Source organism: Cucurbita pepo, chromosome LG04, assembly GCF_002806865.2.
Source record: "Cucurbita pepo subsp. pepo cultivar mu-cu-16 chromosome LG04, ASM280686v2, whole genome shotgun sequence".
Classification (NCBI taxonomy): Eukaryota; Viridiplantae; Streptophyta; class Magnoliopsida; order Cucurbitales; family Cucurbitaceae; genus Cucurbita; species Cucurbita pepo.
The window spans coordinates 3002034-3019670 of record NC_036641.1 but is presented as its reverse complement, the minus strand read 5'-3'; the positions used below and the strand labels follow the sequence as shown (position 1 = coordinate 3019670).

At 38.2% G+C, this 17637-nt stretch overlaps 2 protein-coding genes and 1 pseudogene across 2 annotated transcripts; all 3 read left to right on the top strand.

Moving 5' to 3' along the window:
* Positions 1–2522: 2522 nt before the first annotated feature.
* Positions 2523–4490, top strand: LOC111792746 (annotated as a pseudogene).
* Positions 4491–10242: 5752 nt separating this feature from the next.
* On the top strand, positions 10243–12122 carry LOC111792750 (polyol transporter 5-like). The gene is made up of 3 exons (XM_023674325.1): positions 10243–10472; positions 10541–10887; positions 11025–12122. The coding sequence occupies exons 1-3, from the start codon at positions 10322–10324 to the stop codon at positions 12075–12077; spliced, it is 1551 nt and encodes a 516-aa protein (XP_023530093.1). The 5' UTR covers positions 10243–10321; the 3' UTR covers positions 12078–12122.
* Positions 12123–12529: 407 nt separating this feature from the next.
* On the top strand, positions 12530–15321 carry LOC111792751 (putative polyol transporter 2). The gene is made up of 3 exons (XM_023674326.1): positions 12530–12800; positions 12878–13224; positions 14134–15321. The coding sequence occupies exons 1-3, from the start codon at positions 12659–12661 to the stop codon at positions 15193–15195; spliced, it is 1551 nt and encodes a 516-aa protein (XP_023530094.1). The 5' UTR covers positions 12530–12658; the 3' UTR covers positions 15196–15321.
* The last annotated feature ends 2316 nt before the right edge of the window (positions 15322–17637 follow it).

The window sequence follows — 17637 nt, the reverse complement described above, 5'->3', positions numbered from 1 at the left end:
GATCAATAAAGTAATTATAATCTTACATCCTTGTAGGGGTTACTTATCATCGGCCCAAACCCAGAAATCGAACCAGCCCAAAGCCCATGGCTTTGATAAGTTTTTTTTTGTTTTTGTTTTTTTTTTTATTTAAATAATTATAGATTGATTTGTGTTTGTTTTTTAACTTTTAATATCTTTTATGTATCTGAATAATTATACCTCACAACCCAACCCGAAAAGGTTGAGTTGAGTTGGGTTACCCATCCAACCAATCTTGGGTAAAAAAAATCATTCAACTCAACCCAACCGAGACCATGTACTCCCTTACTTTATTATTGATTAATGAATAACTAACTATCATGTATTCTATTCATAAAAAATTCTATCAAATTTTAAAAAATTGTTTTACCAATAAGAATTAATTTGAGATTTAAAACACATGAGATAGTTATGATTTGATGTAATAGAGGGCAGGTGGGGAGTAAATATTGAATTGATGTTAGGGTCTGTTTGGTCTGCAGAAAACAATTGTTTTTGAGTCACTCTTTTTTAATATCACTTTTTGGCCATTAAATGTCCACTCCCATCTTCTTATACACTTATATCCCTTCTATGAGACTTCCCTTTCAATTTTGAATTCGTTTCACGTCCATTCAGGTTGGAAATAGTTGTTATAAAATTGATATCTGAAATGGATGATAAGACTAGAAATTGCTGAATCACCTGCTCCTCTAGAATGGCTGATAATACCATCCAGTGCCGCTACCCACTTCTACTAAGGCTGAACTTAATAGGAGAAAGAGACTTGGTGGCAACAACCAAAATGAAATAGAACGGACCACACAACTAAAATTTTAGCTTAACAAAATGAAGAGTCCTGAGAAAATAAGAAATATGATATTGCTTAGCTCTATGTGTACGGAATGCTTTGCCGATTGTTGTACCAAAAGCCAAAGTAAGATCAATCACACTCAAACACCCACAAACAAAAATTGAACAAAGAGACACAAAGATTTATGTAGATTTATGTAGTTGGGAGAGAAGAAAGTTCCCTACAATTATGGGGAGTAACCAATCTCAATAATCAAAGTGTTTACAAAGTATATATCTCACACTCTTCCACTACAAAAGTCTCTCGACATAGTTTCTTCCAAATGTCATTCAACAAATACAAAATAACACTCAAACGCAATATCTCGATCATCCTAGACATATAAGGATAATTCATGTATCAAAATGATAATCTGAAACATCAAAAGGTTATGAACTTAAATGAGAGTTAATAACCAAAATAAATGAAAATATTTATCAAAATAGTTATAATTAGATGAGACTCATGACCATTTAAAACATGCCAGCTTTAAAAAGTTTTAAATTATTGTGTATTTTCAAATTTTCTACATTAGTGACAATATGTTAATCTCTTGACGTTATAGCATAAATATGAAGAACGATTATCATCGGCCACGGTGGGCTCTGATTGCTCTTCTCCAAAACGAGTTCCTCTCCCCAAATCCTCGAGCCAATTCCTCTTCTTCAATTGGTTCTAGGGAGGAAATGGTGGAATTTCTCTCTCTTTTGTCACCCAAACGCTATACTCTTAATTTGGGTGGAATTTCCCCGGATTATAGCGTTCGTGATTCGAATTTTTGCAATAAAAGAAGACAATCGTCACTCAACACCACAATAGAGGCTTAGATTCTAGAATTACTCAACAAGTTTTGATTAGTTGTTGAAACGTCAAAGTGATTCATCACGAATGCTATAATCTTAGCTCATCATAAATAAACGAGTTGAACATATCATCAAAGAAAAGTAAAGAACCAAAAGAAATATTGAGATCATGAATATGTTTATATTTATTTTAATTAATTCAACTTAATGAGTTGGGGATAAACTTTGAAAATAAATTTTGGATGGAAAAATTTAATGTCTTATTAATACCCGTGATTACTTATGAATTATTTGGTTATTGTTTAATTAACTTAATCATTTTAAAGTAAATATAAAATTATAAACGAACTTCAAATTGGAACACCAATCGGGAAACAATAAATCTAGAGATGGAAGTGATATGTGATTCATCTACCGTATATTTTTCATGTGCACAATTTGACATCAACATCAAGGATCTGGGTAGCTAAATTTTAAATGAATCTGAGTTAAAAGTCATAATTAACCCTCCAACTTCAAAAAAAATTGAACAAATTCCTATTTAAAATTGGAACATTTTCCTCTAAAATTTAAAAGGTAAGAATACTTTTTAATCTTTAAAAGATTAAAGGTATTTTAAACCTTTTAAAAGAGAAAAAGTGGCACCTTCAATTTTTAAATTTAAAAATTTGAGACAAAGTCCCGAAGAGAATATGAAAACTTTAATGTTTTTTGAAAATAATATAAAAAATAATGTTTTTTTTTCTAAATTACAAATGCTGTCCATTCTTTACAAACGACATTTCTGCAGGAAATAAAATAAAATAATAATAATAATAATAATAAAATAAAAAATCAGGGAATAAAATCAAACCCAATGGAACCCACAAAACGACAAAAACCAAAGTTTATCAATGAGTGGTCCATCTTCTTTTATAGTCCTCCGCCGGCCTTTCTACGGCCAACTTCATCTCTCCCAGCTTCACACCTTCTCCGGCGACCAACTATGGGCGGCCGGAAACATGACATTTCTGGAACTTCCGGCCACCAAATTCCGTTCATCGAGTTAGGCGATGATCCCCGCAAGCCCAAAACAAACTATTTTGCTTCTTTCAGTGCAATCGTTGCTTCCATGTCTTCCATTTTGGGCGGTTACGGTGAGAAACTTAGCTTCCTTCCTCTCAATTCTTCACCTATTTCTCTTAATCTCTGCATATGTCTACAGATATTGGTGTAATGAGTGGAGCGTCCATCTACATCCAACAGGATTTTCTGATCTCCGATGTTCAGGTGGAAATTCTGGTCGGAATCGTCACCCTCTTCGCCGTTATCGGCGCCGCAGCGGCTGGCAGAACCTCCGATTGCTTCGGCCGTCGATTCACCATGATTGTCGCCGCCGGCTTCTTCTTCGTCGGAGCCATTCTAATGGGGTTCGCCCCAAATTACGCCTTCCTCATGTCCGGCCGATTCTTCGCCGGCGTCGGCATCGGATTTGGCTGCTTGATTGCCCCTGTTTTCATCGCTGAGGTTTCTCCCACATCCTCTCGCGGCTGCCTCTCCACTTTCCCGGAGGTCGGTTGTTCAATTTCAAGTACGAAAAGATATCTCATCTTTTGATTTTGAAATTTTAAGGAGCTTGAATTTGTTACAGATATTTGCTAATGTCGGCATCTTACTCGGATACATTTCGAATTTCGCATTCTCCGGCTACCCAACTCATCTGGGGTGGCGATTTATGCTCGGAATTGGAATAGTTCCGTCGGTGTTCTTAGCAGCCGCTGTGATTCTCGTAATACCAGAGTCCCCACGGTGGCTGATACTGCAGGGCCGAATCGGCGAAGCCAAACAAGTCCTAATCAGAACCTCAGATTCCATCGAAGAATCTCTCCAGCGCCTCGCCGATCTAAAAACTATCGTCGGAATTCCGGAGAGATGCGAAGACGACATCGTTGAAGTCCCAAAACAGAGGAGCCATGGGAGCAGCGTTTGGAAGGAGCTCTTCCTCTGCCCGACTCCGGCTATCCGCCACATCCTTATCACTGCTGTCGGCGTCTATTTCTTTGCAGAGGCCACCGGCATGGGCGCCGTCGTTTTGTACAGCCCCAAAATCTTCGAGAAGGCCGGAATGTCATCCTCGGACCACAAGCTTCTCGCGACGGTGGGGGTCGGCCTGGTGAAGACCGTCTTCGTCTTGATCGCCACCGTCTTGCTCGACCGGGTTGGACGGCGGCCGTTGATTCTGACGAGCATCGGTGGTCAAGTTATTTCGCTGATTGCGTTAGGTGCCGGTCTGACGGTTATTGAGAAGTCGGACGAACAAGTGACGTGGGCGGCGGGGCTGTCCATTGCGATGGTGTTATTCGACGTGGCATTTTTCTCAATTGGATTGGGGCCCATGTGTTACGTCAGCTCGGAGTTTTTTCCGTTGAAGTTACGCGCCCAAGGGACGAGCGTGGGGTTCATCACAAATTCAACCATGGGCGCAGTTGTTGCAATGACGTTTTTGTCCCTGTATAGTACGATTTCAATTGGTGGTGCATTCTTCTTCTATGCGGCCATTGCGACAGTGGGTTGGGTGTTTGTTTATGTGGTTTTCCCAGAGACACGTGGCCTGGATTTGGAGCATGTGGAGGGGCTTTTTGGTAATTTGATGTGGAAATTTTCTGTCAAATCCCGATATATTAAAAATTAAAAAGATTATTTTAGTTGGCCTTATATCCACATATATATGTGATAATTATTTGAATAACTTGTTATAATCCTCTTTGTGTTTTACCCGCCCAAAAAATAGTTAATATTGTGATTGTATTTCTCGACCTTAACAACGAGGTTACTTAGAGAGCATTTTTAAATAAGTAAAGCTCCGATGTACTTTTAAATGTATTTAAGTCCTTAAACCATGTTTACACAATCATTTAAGTACTTGAATACCTACCGAGTATTTAAATGTAAATATTCCTTCTAACTACTATTATATTTAAATGTAAATATTTCTTCTAACTTCTATTATAGGCATGTGATGAAAATTGAAAAAAAAAATATCATCATTTATCAAAGTTTTGAAAGAGATGCTATTGACATGTCCTAAAATAAAAACTATGACTTAGATGCGGAAATCTAACTAGTCCACCATGCATGTCACACTCGAGTAAAAGAGGGTTACATGAATGAACCATTATCATATCCATCTGAGAGCGATTATGAGGATAGTATAGTGAAGACAAATTTAACAGAATTGAAAGTCATTATTTGTGTCAACAAGGTGCACATTCTTTTTTGGTGGCTAATCATAGGAATTTCATACTTAAGCTGTTATGATCGCATAACAAGGAACACACTCGATCTAGGTGAACACAAAAAAATAGAAGAGAGAAAATGCAAGGAGGAATATTGACTATAAGTTTTGCATTAATGACTTCAAGTATATACAGAGACAATACAAAATAGATAAAATAAATGTTCTTGAACGGTATATCTATCTTATATTTCTCTACCCTCTTCTTATTATAAATAATTGTTTACTACCACAATTGCATAAGCTATAAATAGGCACCATTCTCCTGTCTCAACAATTCTACCCATTCGACACTTATACACCCAAGAATTTCATTCACAAGCGATTATCATATCTTCATTGCACCCATACCAATTGAGGCTTTGCACAACCTCAATGTTCCAACATCAACATATTTTGTCAACATGTTTGCTCGATTCTTTGCACCCTTTATCTTCTCAAAATATATCACCATCTTCCACTAACCTGCAAGTGAAATGATATAGCCTTCTGTGTTTTGTCTTTGAACGATAGACCGGGTTCCTCACCAATTATTTGGTACACTAACTATCTGTATAAAGAATCTCCTCGTGTTGCTTTTGCCCGATTCTTCTAGATAGTATGTCATTCATATCATCGCCTTTCGAGCTTCAACTATTTCCACATACTCAGCCTCAGTATATGAAAGAGAACACATTTCTGAAGCCTGGACATCCGTGTTGGGATTTATGCCTAAAGCCTCATAATTAATTATTTAGTTTTTAAAAATAAATTTTATTATTTTATTTGTAATTTAATTGTTATCTATGGTATGAAAATCCAAAGTTATTAATGTAATCTTGAACAATATGTAGTTGACATACAAACGATCGTGTTTACGTAATAACCAGAGTTTATAGTATATGGATAAGGTTGGGTGCCTTATCCTAGTAACACTATTGATATGACCCACTTTGTAATCGTTACAAATGATTTGATCCAAATCATTCATGTGGAGACATGTAAGTGGGGATATCTTATATAATGGGTTTGTATAAGATTGGACCAAGAAATATTTAATCTCTCTTTATAAATTCGTTAATTGAGAAGATTAATATTTCATATGATGAGGATATGTGACTCGATCTTAATCCTGAGTGAGTTATGAACTCTTGCCTGTGAGAGCTTGTCCTTTAATTTACATGGGTGAGAATAGCTCTATTAGCCGATTCAATATGCCTACCATTTTGGGGACTTGACCAAATAAGGGGTTGGGAACATAATATCATGAGATGGAATTAGCTTCTTTTATATAAGGAAAGTAGATGAGTTGTTCTCTTAAGTACTGGACTTGAACAATGGAGCCCCACCCTCTCATTGACCGGACTTGGTTTATAATTGGATTACAAACAATTTTTTCATTAGAGAATTAGTGGTACTTAAGGGGAAATATGTAATTACAAGGGTAAAACGAACTTTTGACCCAGCTGTAATTATAAACAACTCGTGAAGGATCGACTTGCTTATAATGATTATATCGATGGACATAACTTATCTTACCGTACATAAGAGTGCAACTTTAGGTCTATAGTAGAGTGACTTATAGTTAATGAATGAAAATTGATTGATTAATTAAAGATTTAATTAATTAATTTTATATTATTGGAGCTTATAATCTTTAGGTCCGTCCTTACTAGCTCATAGTAACTTTAAAATGTTCCAATTTAAAGTGTTCAAACTGATATTTAATATATTAGATATATTAAATATAAAGGAAAAAATAAATTTAATTTAAAATATCACATTAATATTTAATATATTAGATATATTAAATAAATAGATAAAATATATTTAATTAGAATGATTCAAATTAATATTTAATATATTAAATATAAAAATATATATATATTAATGGGAAGGGTCAAATTAATATTTAATATATTAGATATATTATAAAAATAATATTTATTGTATTTGATACAATTAAATATTAAATATTTTGATACATTAAATAAAAATATATTTGAAATTAGAATGAGATTCAAATTAGTTAAATATATTAGGATATCTTATAATATTAATGTTGAAATATGATTTGTGTAAGATATTGAATCCTAATATATTAGATATGCAGCGTGGGAGCGCCTAGCTACTAAAGTTGCAAGATTATATTTATTGGTTCTACCTCCTATTTTTTATGAAGAGAATGAATCTTTTTATCGAAGGATCAGAGTCGGGTTAGAGTCAAAGATATACCAATCTATCTCATTTTTTTCTCGATAATGAAATTACAATAATTCTTGAAACTCTCATTCTCCAATCATTTTGGGATTTTCTTTCAGGAGGCTCCACAAGTTTTGAGTTCGAGTCATAGAAAGGAAGATCGTGTAGAATGTTGAAAAACTTCTCCATGGTTGGAATACTTCCATGAGTCTTGAAAGCTAGGGTTTTTACAAAGGTAGAGTTTACTCTCATATTTATTGCTTTTCTTTTAATTCATAATAAAATTAAAATGGTTCCCAATGCTTCCGCTACGTGGATGAAGAGTTCATTCCCTTCAATCCCATCATCCATGGTTTGCTCCTCCAATGGTAGGGCCTCATCAAAGGGCTTTGGTTCCCTCCATCTGTCAGCAACATGGGGTGTAACGAAGGTACATATCTATCTAGTACTTTGTTAGTTTTGGATGATCTTTTCGGCACTTGTTTAGGTGTCACTTGCTTCACCTCTGGTTCCTCAACAACAATCTTAGAAGTTCTTTGAGTATCTGCTACAACATCACTAAGTGAATTTTTCAGCAACTCAACCTCAACTCCTACTTGCTTCGTTATCCTTAAACCTTTCTTCTCTTTGTTCTTGTACAGGATATTTTCATAAAAAATCACGTCATAATGTGTAACGACCCTAAAATTTTACCTATTTAATCTAAGGTCATTACTATACCTTGAAATGCGGAATATACATTAAATGGACCCTGTTCATAAATGCGACTTACACTCGGCTTTTATTACCTCGTGAAAGAGAAAATGATTACAAGGAAAAAAAAAAAAGAGAACATTATTGAAATAAAGGAAAGGGAACAAAACCGAAATGAATGTTTTATACTACCCTATGGTTTATTATGCAAATACAATTCAACCTATACTAACCTATACTAATGATGCAAACCGAATTCCACCTAGACTATGAAATGGAAAAACAACTACCCTATGCATGTGCCACGGTCTCGAGGTGTACGATGCCGCCGTCGTTGTCTCATGGGTGCCTTGCCCTTATCTGAAAAAGTAAAGTAGCATGAGGCTTGAGTATTTCTATAATATTTAGTAAGTGACCCCCTATCGGGGTTATGCAACAATCACATGCAATGAAATGATGGGACCTATCATTTCGTTTTCCCTACGGTGCAGTCCTAACAGGTAATCGTGGACATGTACCATATACTCTACACACAGCCCATACGTGCGAGTATGGGCTCACCAGCTAGTTCGCACGCCGCTAGGCCACTTTCCTTATCCGGTGGGCATACTCTGGGAGTCCCATATGCCGGGACCCATTAAAACTAGAACCATCACAGCAGCGCTATGCAAAGCATAACGATCGTTGTCCTGCCATTGGATGTACGCGTCCGTACCCTTGTGATGGGATAGGGGTATCCCCCCAGATGCATGAACACACATAATGCATGAGGTCCCCCTACTTCTACATTTATCATTAATGATCATAACCCCCTTGTCACGTTCCATGCTTCATGTCATTCTCATTTTCAATTCACATTTCATACATATTCAAATCGGGGTTATGATTCCAGTCAGTTTACCGTGTTTCGGGTCGTCGCGGGTGACCAGTTGTTCGTGGGTGACAGGCCGGCCCGGCTGAAGGAAAAGTGCAGGTGGGTTGGGCTGGGTGTGTCGGCTTTGGACTGGGCTTTCGGGTCTTGGGTTGGGCTGGGTGTGTCGGCTTTGGACTGGGCTTTCGGGTCTCGGGTTGGGCCGTAACTGGGTTTATGCGTTTTGGGCTGAAGCGACTGGGCCGTGGGAACCGTCAGGTACTGGGCTGACCTAAGGGGATTGGGTTCGGTTCGGGTTGCGGGATCCGGCCCTCGGGTCGGACTTCGTCCTCTTCGCCCGGTTGCCTGCGAATTTTTCCGACGACCTTTCTCTCTTCTCGTTAACGTCGTTTTGACGTCCTTTTTCCCTTCTTTTTCCTCCGTTCCCGAGTCTCTTCTTCCCCCTAACCCCGTTTTTGGTATAGATTTGGTTCGTAAGGGCCTCACACTCCCGGATCTGGAGAAGTTCGGAAATCCGACGTTCCATCTCCCTTGCCGATGGTGTTCAACGTAAAGGATTCGTCTAAATCTACCCTTGATGTGTGTAAAAGGTTCTGGGATTACTTTTGTGGAGTAAAATGGAGGTTTTGACGTCGATTTCATATGGTTTGGCCACGCCGGAGTTTCGTCGGATTTTTCTGTTCCTTTTCGTTTTTCTCTGTGTTTTGTTCTTTGCAGGTCGTTTTGGGGTGGCTAAAGGTCGGGGTTGAGTCCTGTGGCATCCTAGCCTTCGGCCGCCCTTTGTGGGTTGTGTGCGAACGAAAACTCCAGCATTCGCTGAAGTTTTCGGTTCTGCCGACAACTTTTTTTTTTTTTTTTCTTTCTTTCAGTTCCGTTACATAATGTCTCATGATTCTGTTGTTCTTGGCATCCCAAAATCAAAATATTCCCTCAAAACTCAGCACAATGATGAAAAAAGATCTAAAAAAGGAATATTATCTTTGATCCTCAAAAATCTTGTGAACACTAGACTTTTGATCCTCAAAAATCTTGTGAACACGAGACTAGTTTCAATTATTAAAAAAAAAAAAAAAAAAAAGACTTCAAATCAATTAGGTAATATCTTGTTCTCTTTGTTTTCCCTCTCATTCATTGTCCTCCTAATTATGATCCATATTCTCTAACTTGTCCCATTCTTTGAGTATTAAACTCAAAATATATTAACTCATACTCAACCACTAACTTACAACATTATTAAAATATTTAAAAACGATAAGGTTGACATTGGTTTCATTACTCTTCCATATATCTTGATTAAAGTGAATAATCTTGGAGATGGAAGAATGGAGGAAGGGGAGTATAGTGGGTAATGAAGAAGCAATAGATGAAAAAAAAAAAAAATGTATTGGACGGGTCTTTGTACTAACCATAAAAATACTTAAAATAAATATTTCTAAGTTTTAAGAAAATTATAATAAATAATTAATAATTTCCAAATTTAATAATAAAAAATAGGTGAAATATTAAATTGAATTGTACACGCCACCCACGTGCATTTGTGAAATAAATAAAGTAAAATAGTTGTCGCCTAAACTCATCTCTTCCTACTCTGCCTCAGACCTGTCCTGTTTAATTTGAATCTTCGCAGCTTATCCAGATAACCAAATATGGGTGGCCGGCAAGATGACGTCACTGCAACTTCCGCCCTCCAAATTCCGTTGATTAGATCCCTCGATCCTCCGACCAAGCCCTCAACAAATAGATTTTCTTCTCTATGCGCAATCATGGCTTCCATGTCTTCCGTCTTGCTCGGCTACGGTCAGAAATTTTACTCCCTTTCTCTGTTCTTCCTCCTTTTTTCTCAATGCTTCTCGATTTTGAAACAGATATTGGTGTAATGAGTGGAGCCGCAATCTACATCCAACAGGATTTCGAGATCTCCGATGTTCAGGTCGAAATTCTGGTCGGGATCATTAACCTCTACGCCACTATTGGCGCCGCCGCCGCCGGTACAACCTCTGACTGGATTGGCCGTCGGTACACCATGGTTCTCTCCGCTGGCTTCTTCTTCGTCGGAGCTATTCTCATGGGGTTTGCCCCTAACTACCCCCTTCTCATGTCTGGTCGATTCGTCGCCGGGATCGGCATCGGATATGCCTCATTGATTGCCTCTGTTTACACCGCCGAGGTTTCTCCGGCGTCTTCTCGAGGCTCTCTCTCCTCTTTTCCGGAGGTTCGTTCTAGGATTAACAGAGATTTATGTTTTGACTTTGCTGATTTCGAATTGAAATTAGGGCTCAATTTTGTTCTTCTTAGATCTAGATTTCAATCCTTCACAAAATTGAAGCGATTTTCGCCTAATTGTTGCAGTTTTTTCTGAATGTCGGAATCTTACTCGGTTACGTTTCGAATTATGCGTTCTCCAAGTTCCCACTTCAACTGGGTTGGAGATTTATGCTCGGAATCGGTTTATTCCCCTCCCTATTCTTGGCCGCCATCGTTATTTTTGTAATGCCGGAATCCCCACGGTGGCTGGTAATGCAAGGCCGGCTCGGCGAAGCCAAACAAGTCCTCAACACAACCTCAGATTCCATCGGAGAGTCTCTACAGCGCCTCGCCGACATCAAAAAAGTCGTTGGAATTCCGGCGAGTTGCGATGACGACGTCGTTGAAGTTCCAAAACAGAGCATCCACGGCGGCGGCGTCTGGAAAGAACTCTTCCTCCACCCAACGCCGGCCGTACGTCACGTCTTGATCACCGCCGTCGGCGTCCATTTCTTCCTAGAGGCGACCGGTATGAACGCCGTCGTATTGTACAGCCCAAGAATCTTCGAGAAGGCCGGAATCGCATCCTCCGACCATAAGCTTCTAGCGACGGTGGCTGTCGGCGTGACGAAGACGGTGTTCATCTTGGTAGCTACTGTCCTGTTCGACAGAGTTGGACGGCGGCCGTTGATTCTGACGAGTGTGGGCGGAATGGTTATATCGCTGGTTACCTTGGGGGTTGGGCTGACGATCATTGAACGGTCGCACGAGGAAGGCACGTGGCTAGTGGGGCTTTGCGTTGGAATGGTGTTAGCCGACGTGGCATTTTTCTCAATGGGGATGGGGCCCATGGGTTTCGTCAGCTCGGAGATTTTTCCGTTGAAGCTACGCGCTCAAGGGGTGAGCGTGGGAATGGTGGTGAATAATGCTGTGGGGTCAGTTGTGTCAATGACGTTTTTGTCCCTGTACCATGCGATTACGATTGGTGGCGCGTTTCTCCTCTACGCCGGCGTCGCGACGGTAGGTTGGGTGTTTTTTTATGTGGTGTTTCCGGAGACTCGGGGAAGGAATTTGGAGGAAGTTGAGGGGCTTTTTGGTAATTTGCTGTGGAAATTTTCTACAAAGAAAGATGATAATACCGACGTGGAAAATAGTTGAAATGGTTAGAAATAAAGTTTTTTTTTTTTTTTTTTCAAAAGAAAATTTTAAATTTTGAATTATCATATGGCTATTAATAATTCTGTATCTAATTATTTGTCATATATTCCAAATTTCCTAATTCAATCTACCATCTTAAACACTAAATAAAATATATTTTAAAGTTTAGAAATTAATTAAAAAAATACCTATTTTATAATATTAGAACTTTTCAAAACAAATATTAGAATTTTTTATAATTACTGTTTTTAAAATTTCAAAACAAATATTACAATTTCATCCAATTAACCTCTTTTTTTTACTCCTAGTTAAAAAGAACTTAAAAAACATGATGTGACACACACACATATATATATACAATTTAGAAATCTCACTAATTTATTTTATTTTTAATAAAATATATATATATATATATATATCTATATATATTTTTTTTTAAATGAATATTTAAATCTTTATCCTTTTCTCCAAACAACTCCTTTGTCTTCACTCTGAACCAGCAACTCTTCCCACCGCTTTGAAAGAATAGCCGCCCGACTAGTTCCGACTGACGACCAAAATCCACCGCCCAGCCACCGCGGATGAGTGACCTGAATGATGCAAGTTCCGGCAGAACCAGTCCGGCGGATTTGGGTCCTCACCCGAAATCCAAAGCGAAAATGAACAAATTCGCTATTCTCTGCGCAATTTTAGCTTCCATGTCTTCAATCTTACTTGGTTACGGTGAGAAGAACACTCCCATATGGAAAATTAACCCATCTCTGTTTCAATCATTTCGTTAATTTCTCGATCTGAAGCAGATACCGCCGTGATGAGCGGAGCTGCGATTTATATCAAAGACAATTTCAAGCTCTCGGAGGTGCAGGTAGAAATTCTGGTCGGTATAATCAACCTGTACTCTCTAATCGGCGCTGCCGCCGCCGGAAGAACTTCGGATTTGATTGGGCGTCGGTACACGATGGTGTTGGCCGGGGTGATCTTCTTCGTCGCTGCCGTGCTGATGGGATTCGCCCCCAACTATGGGTTTCTGATGTTTGGAAGATTTGTGGCCGGAATCGGCGTCGGATATGCTCTGATGATCGCTCCGGTGTATACGACGGAGGTTGCTCCGACTTCTTCTCGTGGATTTCTCACCTCGTTTCCGGAGGTCCGTTTTCCATTTCTTAATCCGATCTTACGGATTGCTCTGCGAAATAATAATTTGAAATCTGAAAATTTTAATTTTTTTTCTCCTTTTTTCAACTTGTTTTATTTTATTATTATTATTTAGTTTTTCTAAGTACATCAAATTAATATAACCCATTTACTTAGTATTTATTGATCAAATATACCAAAATTTGAAAATTTCAATAATACTAGAACTTTAAAAAAAAAAGTTAAAAAATATATTTGATGTAATCTCCATGAAACCATCCGAATAAAAATGGAAATTATCGTCCCATTTCAAAAATATTTATAAAAATATTTACCCCATATAAAATCATTTTCCATTATCTCTTTCTACTCCAAAGACTTTCTCATTTTTCTGTGAAGTAAAACAAAATGGAAGTGGTGCAACATCGGAACACGAGTTAGACATGTATATCTTGATAGTAGCGGATAGTAGACCATATCTTTCAGACCGAAGGTCCCCCAATGAATACCATACAGACAAAATATAGTCAGACATGTATATCTTGATAGTAGCGGATAGTAGACCATATCTTTCAGACCGAGGGTCCCCCAATGAATACCATACAGACAAAATATGACTGGGAAAGAGACCCTGAGTCTTTACTAATATTGGGGCTAACGAGAGATTGTGCAGTAGATCCAAGAATAGTAAATTCAATAAGAAGGTGATAGGATGCAAATGAACTATTTCTATTCATATACTAACACTAACAATCTTCTAAAATCTTTTTTTCTCAGCTTTTGTATATTTTCTAAATGTGATATTATATTCTAACAATCAGTATTTTTCAGGCAACAATTGTGTCCCTAAACTATGCTCCATATACATATACATATACATATACATATATATATACATCTAAAAAAATGGTTTGATTGAAAGGTGTTCATAAATGGTGGAGTATTGCTAGGCTACGTTTCCAACTACGCATTCTTCAAGCTACCCACTCACCTGGGATGGCGATTCATGCTCGGAATCGGCGTCTTCCCCTCTGCCTTTCTCATTCTCATCGTTCTCGTCATGCCCGAATCCCCTCGGTGGCTCGTCATGCAAGGCCGCCTCGCCGACGCCACCTCCGTTCTCCGCCGTACCTCTGACTCCCCTCACGAAGCCCAACTCCGCCTCGCCGACATCAAACAAGCTGCCGGAATCCCTCCCGACTGCACTGACGACGTCATCCATCTCCCCAAACACCGCCGTAGCGGCAAAGGCGTCTGGAAGGATCTATTCCTTCGCCCAACGCCGACCGTCCGCCATATCCTGATCTCCGCCATCGGCATCCACTTCTTCCAGCAAGCCTCCGGCATCGACGCTGTAGTCCTCTACAGTCCGAGAATCTTCGAACACGCCGGAATCACCTCCTCCAACCACAAGCTTCTGGCGACTATGGCCGTTGGATTCTCGAAAACAATCTTCATCTTAGTCGCGACGTTCCTCCTCGATAGAATCGGACGGCGGCCGCTGCTCCTAGCCAGCGTTACCGGCAAGATCGTATCGCTTGTAACCCTAGGGTTCGGGATCATGATTGTGAATAGGAAGCGGTGGGCCGTTGGATTGTGCATTGCGATGGTTTTATCGGACGTGGGGTTTTTCTCGATTGGAATGGGCCCAATCGCGTGGGTTTACAGTTCTGAGATATTTCCGTTGAAGCTACGCGCCCAAGGCGTGAGTGTGGGAGTGATTGTCAACAGAGTAACCAGTGGGGTTGTTGGAATGACGTTTATATCCCTCTACCAGGCCATAACTATCAGTGGGGCTTTTTTTCTCTTCGCCGGCGTCGCCGTCGTGTCGTGGTTGTTCTTTTACTTTGTTCTGCCCGAGACTCACGGCCGGACATTGGAGGAGATAGAGGGGCTTTTTGGTAATTTTTTGTGGAAGTTTGGGAAGAATGGAGATGTTAATGTGGAGAAGAATGAGGGTGAGGTTCAGTTGGGAATTATCTAATCCGACGGTGTAGGTTAGTTGGGATAAAATGTAAAAAACAGTAAAAAAGTTGGGGGAGTAAAAAGGGAAGGATAAGAAGGTAAGTTCTCTTTTTCTTAATACTATATAATATATATTTTTGAAGTACCTCCGTCAAATTTTTTTTTAATGTTATTTATTATATCTTTTTGCATAGCGTTCATCCAATAGCATAAATGTCATAGATAGGTTCTCAAATCTTTAAACATGCCTCTAAGGTCATTCATATATATAAAATCATGCTTAGTGTCACAATCGCCTTTTCTTGGTAGTGGATTTGGCGATTGTGCGGCACTCACCCCAGCACCGAGTGAGTCAAACCAACTTCAGACCACATTGCTTACAATCGGGCATCGTACGTTCAAACCTCGAGTCTTGTTTTGAAGAGAATATTTTAGAAAACGGGAGAGAGAGGTTTATGAAAAAGAATTTTAAAAGGAAGAATGAGAGAGAGATTGAGAGTGGTGTTATAGCATGGAAGCAAAAAGTCAACAACAACCGCTTAAACAATATATAACTTTTCGGGTAAGGAGAAATTGACAACTAATCGCATTCCCTACCGTACATCTTGAGGCATTTTGTAACGACCTGAAATTTTCTATTTAATTTAAAATCACTACTGTTACATGTCATAAACATTGAATATGAAAATACTTCATTTAAACTTTTATAAAATATAACCTTCAACTTAAGGACTTATGTGTTTTGAAAACACTTTTAAAAACGACAAAACAAAAGACTAAATAAAATAAATAAACGTTTAAATAAAAAACATCCTATTTTAGCTTAAGTCTAAGAAAATAATACGATTACCCTATGCATGTGCCATGGTCTTGAGTTACGATGCCGTCGTCAGCCGTACAGGAATGTTTTGCCTTAACCTAAAAAATGTAATAGCATATGGCTTGAGTATTTAAAGAAATACTCATTTAGTGGCCCTACTATTGCAGGTTAGATGCAACAACATGCAAATGCAATGACGAGACCTATCATATCGGTCTATTTTTCCTATGGCACTATTCTAATGGGCAGCTTGGATGTGTACCATATACTCTACACACACCCCATACGTGCGAGTATGGGCTCACCAGACAGTTTACACACCGCTAGGCCCTTTTTCTTGTACGGCGAGCCTTCTTTGGTAGTTCAACTTTTGCCGGACACCCATTAGAATTAGTAACCGTCACAGTAGCATTATGTAAAACATAATGATACTTCGCCTGCCTAATCGATGTACGCGTCTGTACCCTCGTGATGGAATAGGGGTATCCCCCGATGCATGAGTAGGTCCCAACATTTTTCCGTTTTTATTATCATTTAATACAACCCCGCTAGCATTCTGTACATATCATATTGTTTTTCATATCATTTCACATATCGTTTCTCATTTTTCAGTTCTCATATCATACATAATTCTAACGGGGTTATATTTCATGTCATTTATCGTGATTTCATGTCATTCATATCATGTTGTGTACATACAATTTAAGAGATATAACATAACGTTCCATGTTTTTAACATAACATCTCCTCATATACATCTCATATCATAACATATCGCATCACAATGTATCATATCATAAACATGTCAATTTATCACATATCTCGTACCATAACATATTTCATATTATATCACAACATATATGTATCCGTCATTCACATCCCGTATCATAATCATATCATACCGTGAATACTTCGTGGTCATATCGTTCCCTAACTTATCATAGCCTTAACGTTCTTATACATATCACAGTCATATCGTTACATAAACGTACCTTAGTTATTGTTACAGAAACGTATCCTAACGCTATCATTCTATCAATCTATCACAATTCTATCCCTTTCTACCCATAACCTAATCGTATTATTTTATCAATTGATCGTGACCATATCGTTTTTATCAATCTCTCATATCCATAGCACTTTGATACGTAACCTAACCTTAAAATTTCATGAACATATCTTACTCCTATTGTTACATTACGTTTAGTGCATTCTTCTCGTATCATATCTCAAACATATCATTGAACACATCGTACCATAAGTATTATCATACAATTCACATATCACAACATATACATAATATATCATAAACATATCGATTCACAAACAATTCACTCATATCAATATATATGACACGTCCAAAACTATGAGGCGTGTGTCAATATCAAATATAATCATGCCGATGGTAAGACAACTTACCTGATTAGCTTAGGCTGGTATCCCCAATTTATCCTTAAGAAAGTTCGATTCTGTCCATTGAAATCCAGAGTCCATAACATCAGTTTCAAGTTGTCCATGTGTTATACTTCGTGAGAACATTAGATTTTTTTTTTTTTTTTTTTTTTTTTTTTTTTTTTTTTTTTTTTTTTTTTTTTTTTTTTTTTTTTTTTTNTCATACCAACCATTTAATACCCTCTAACA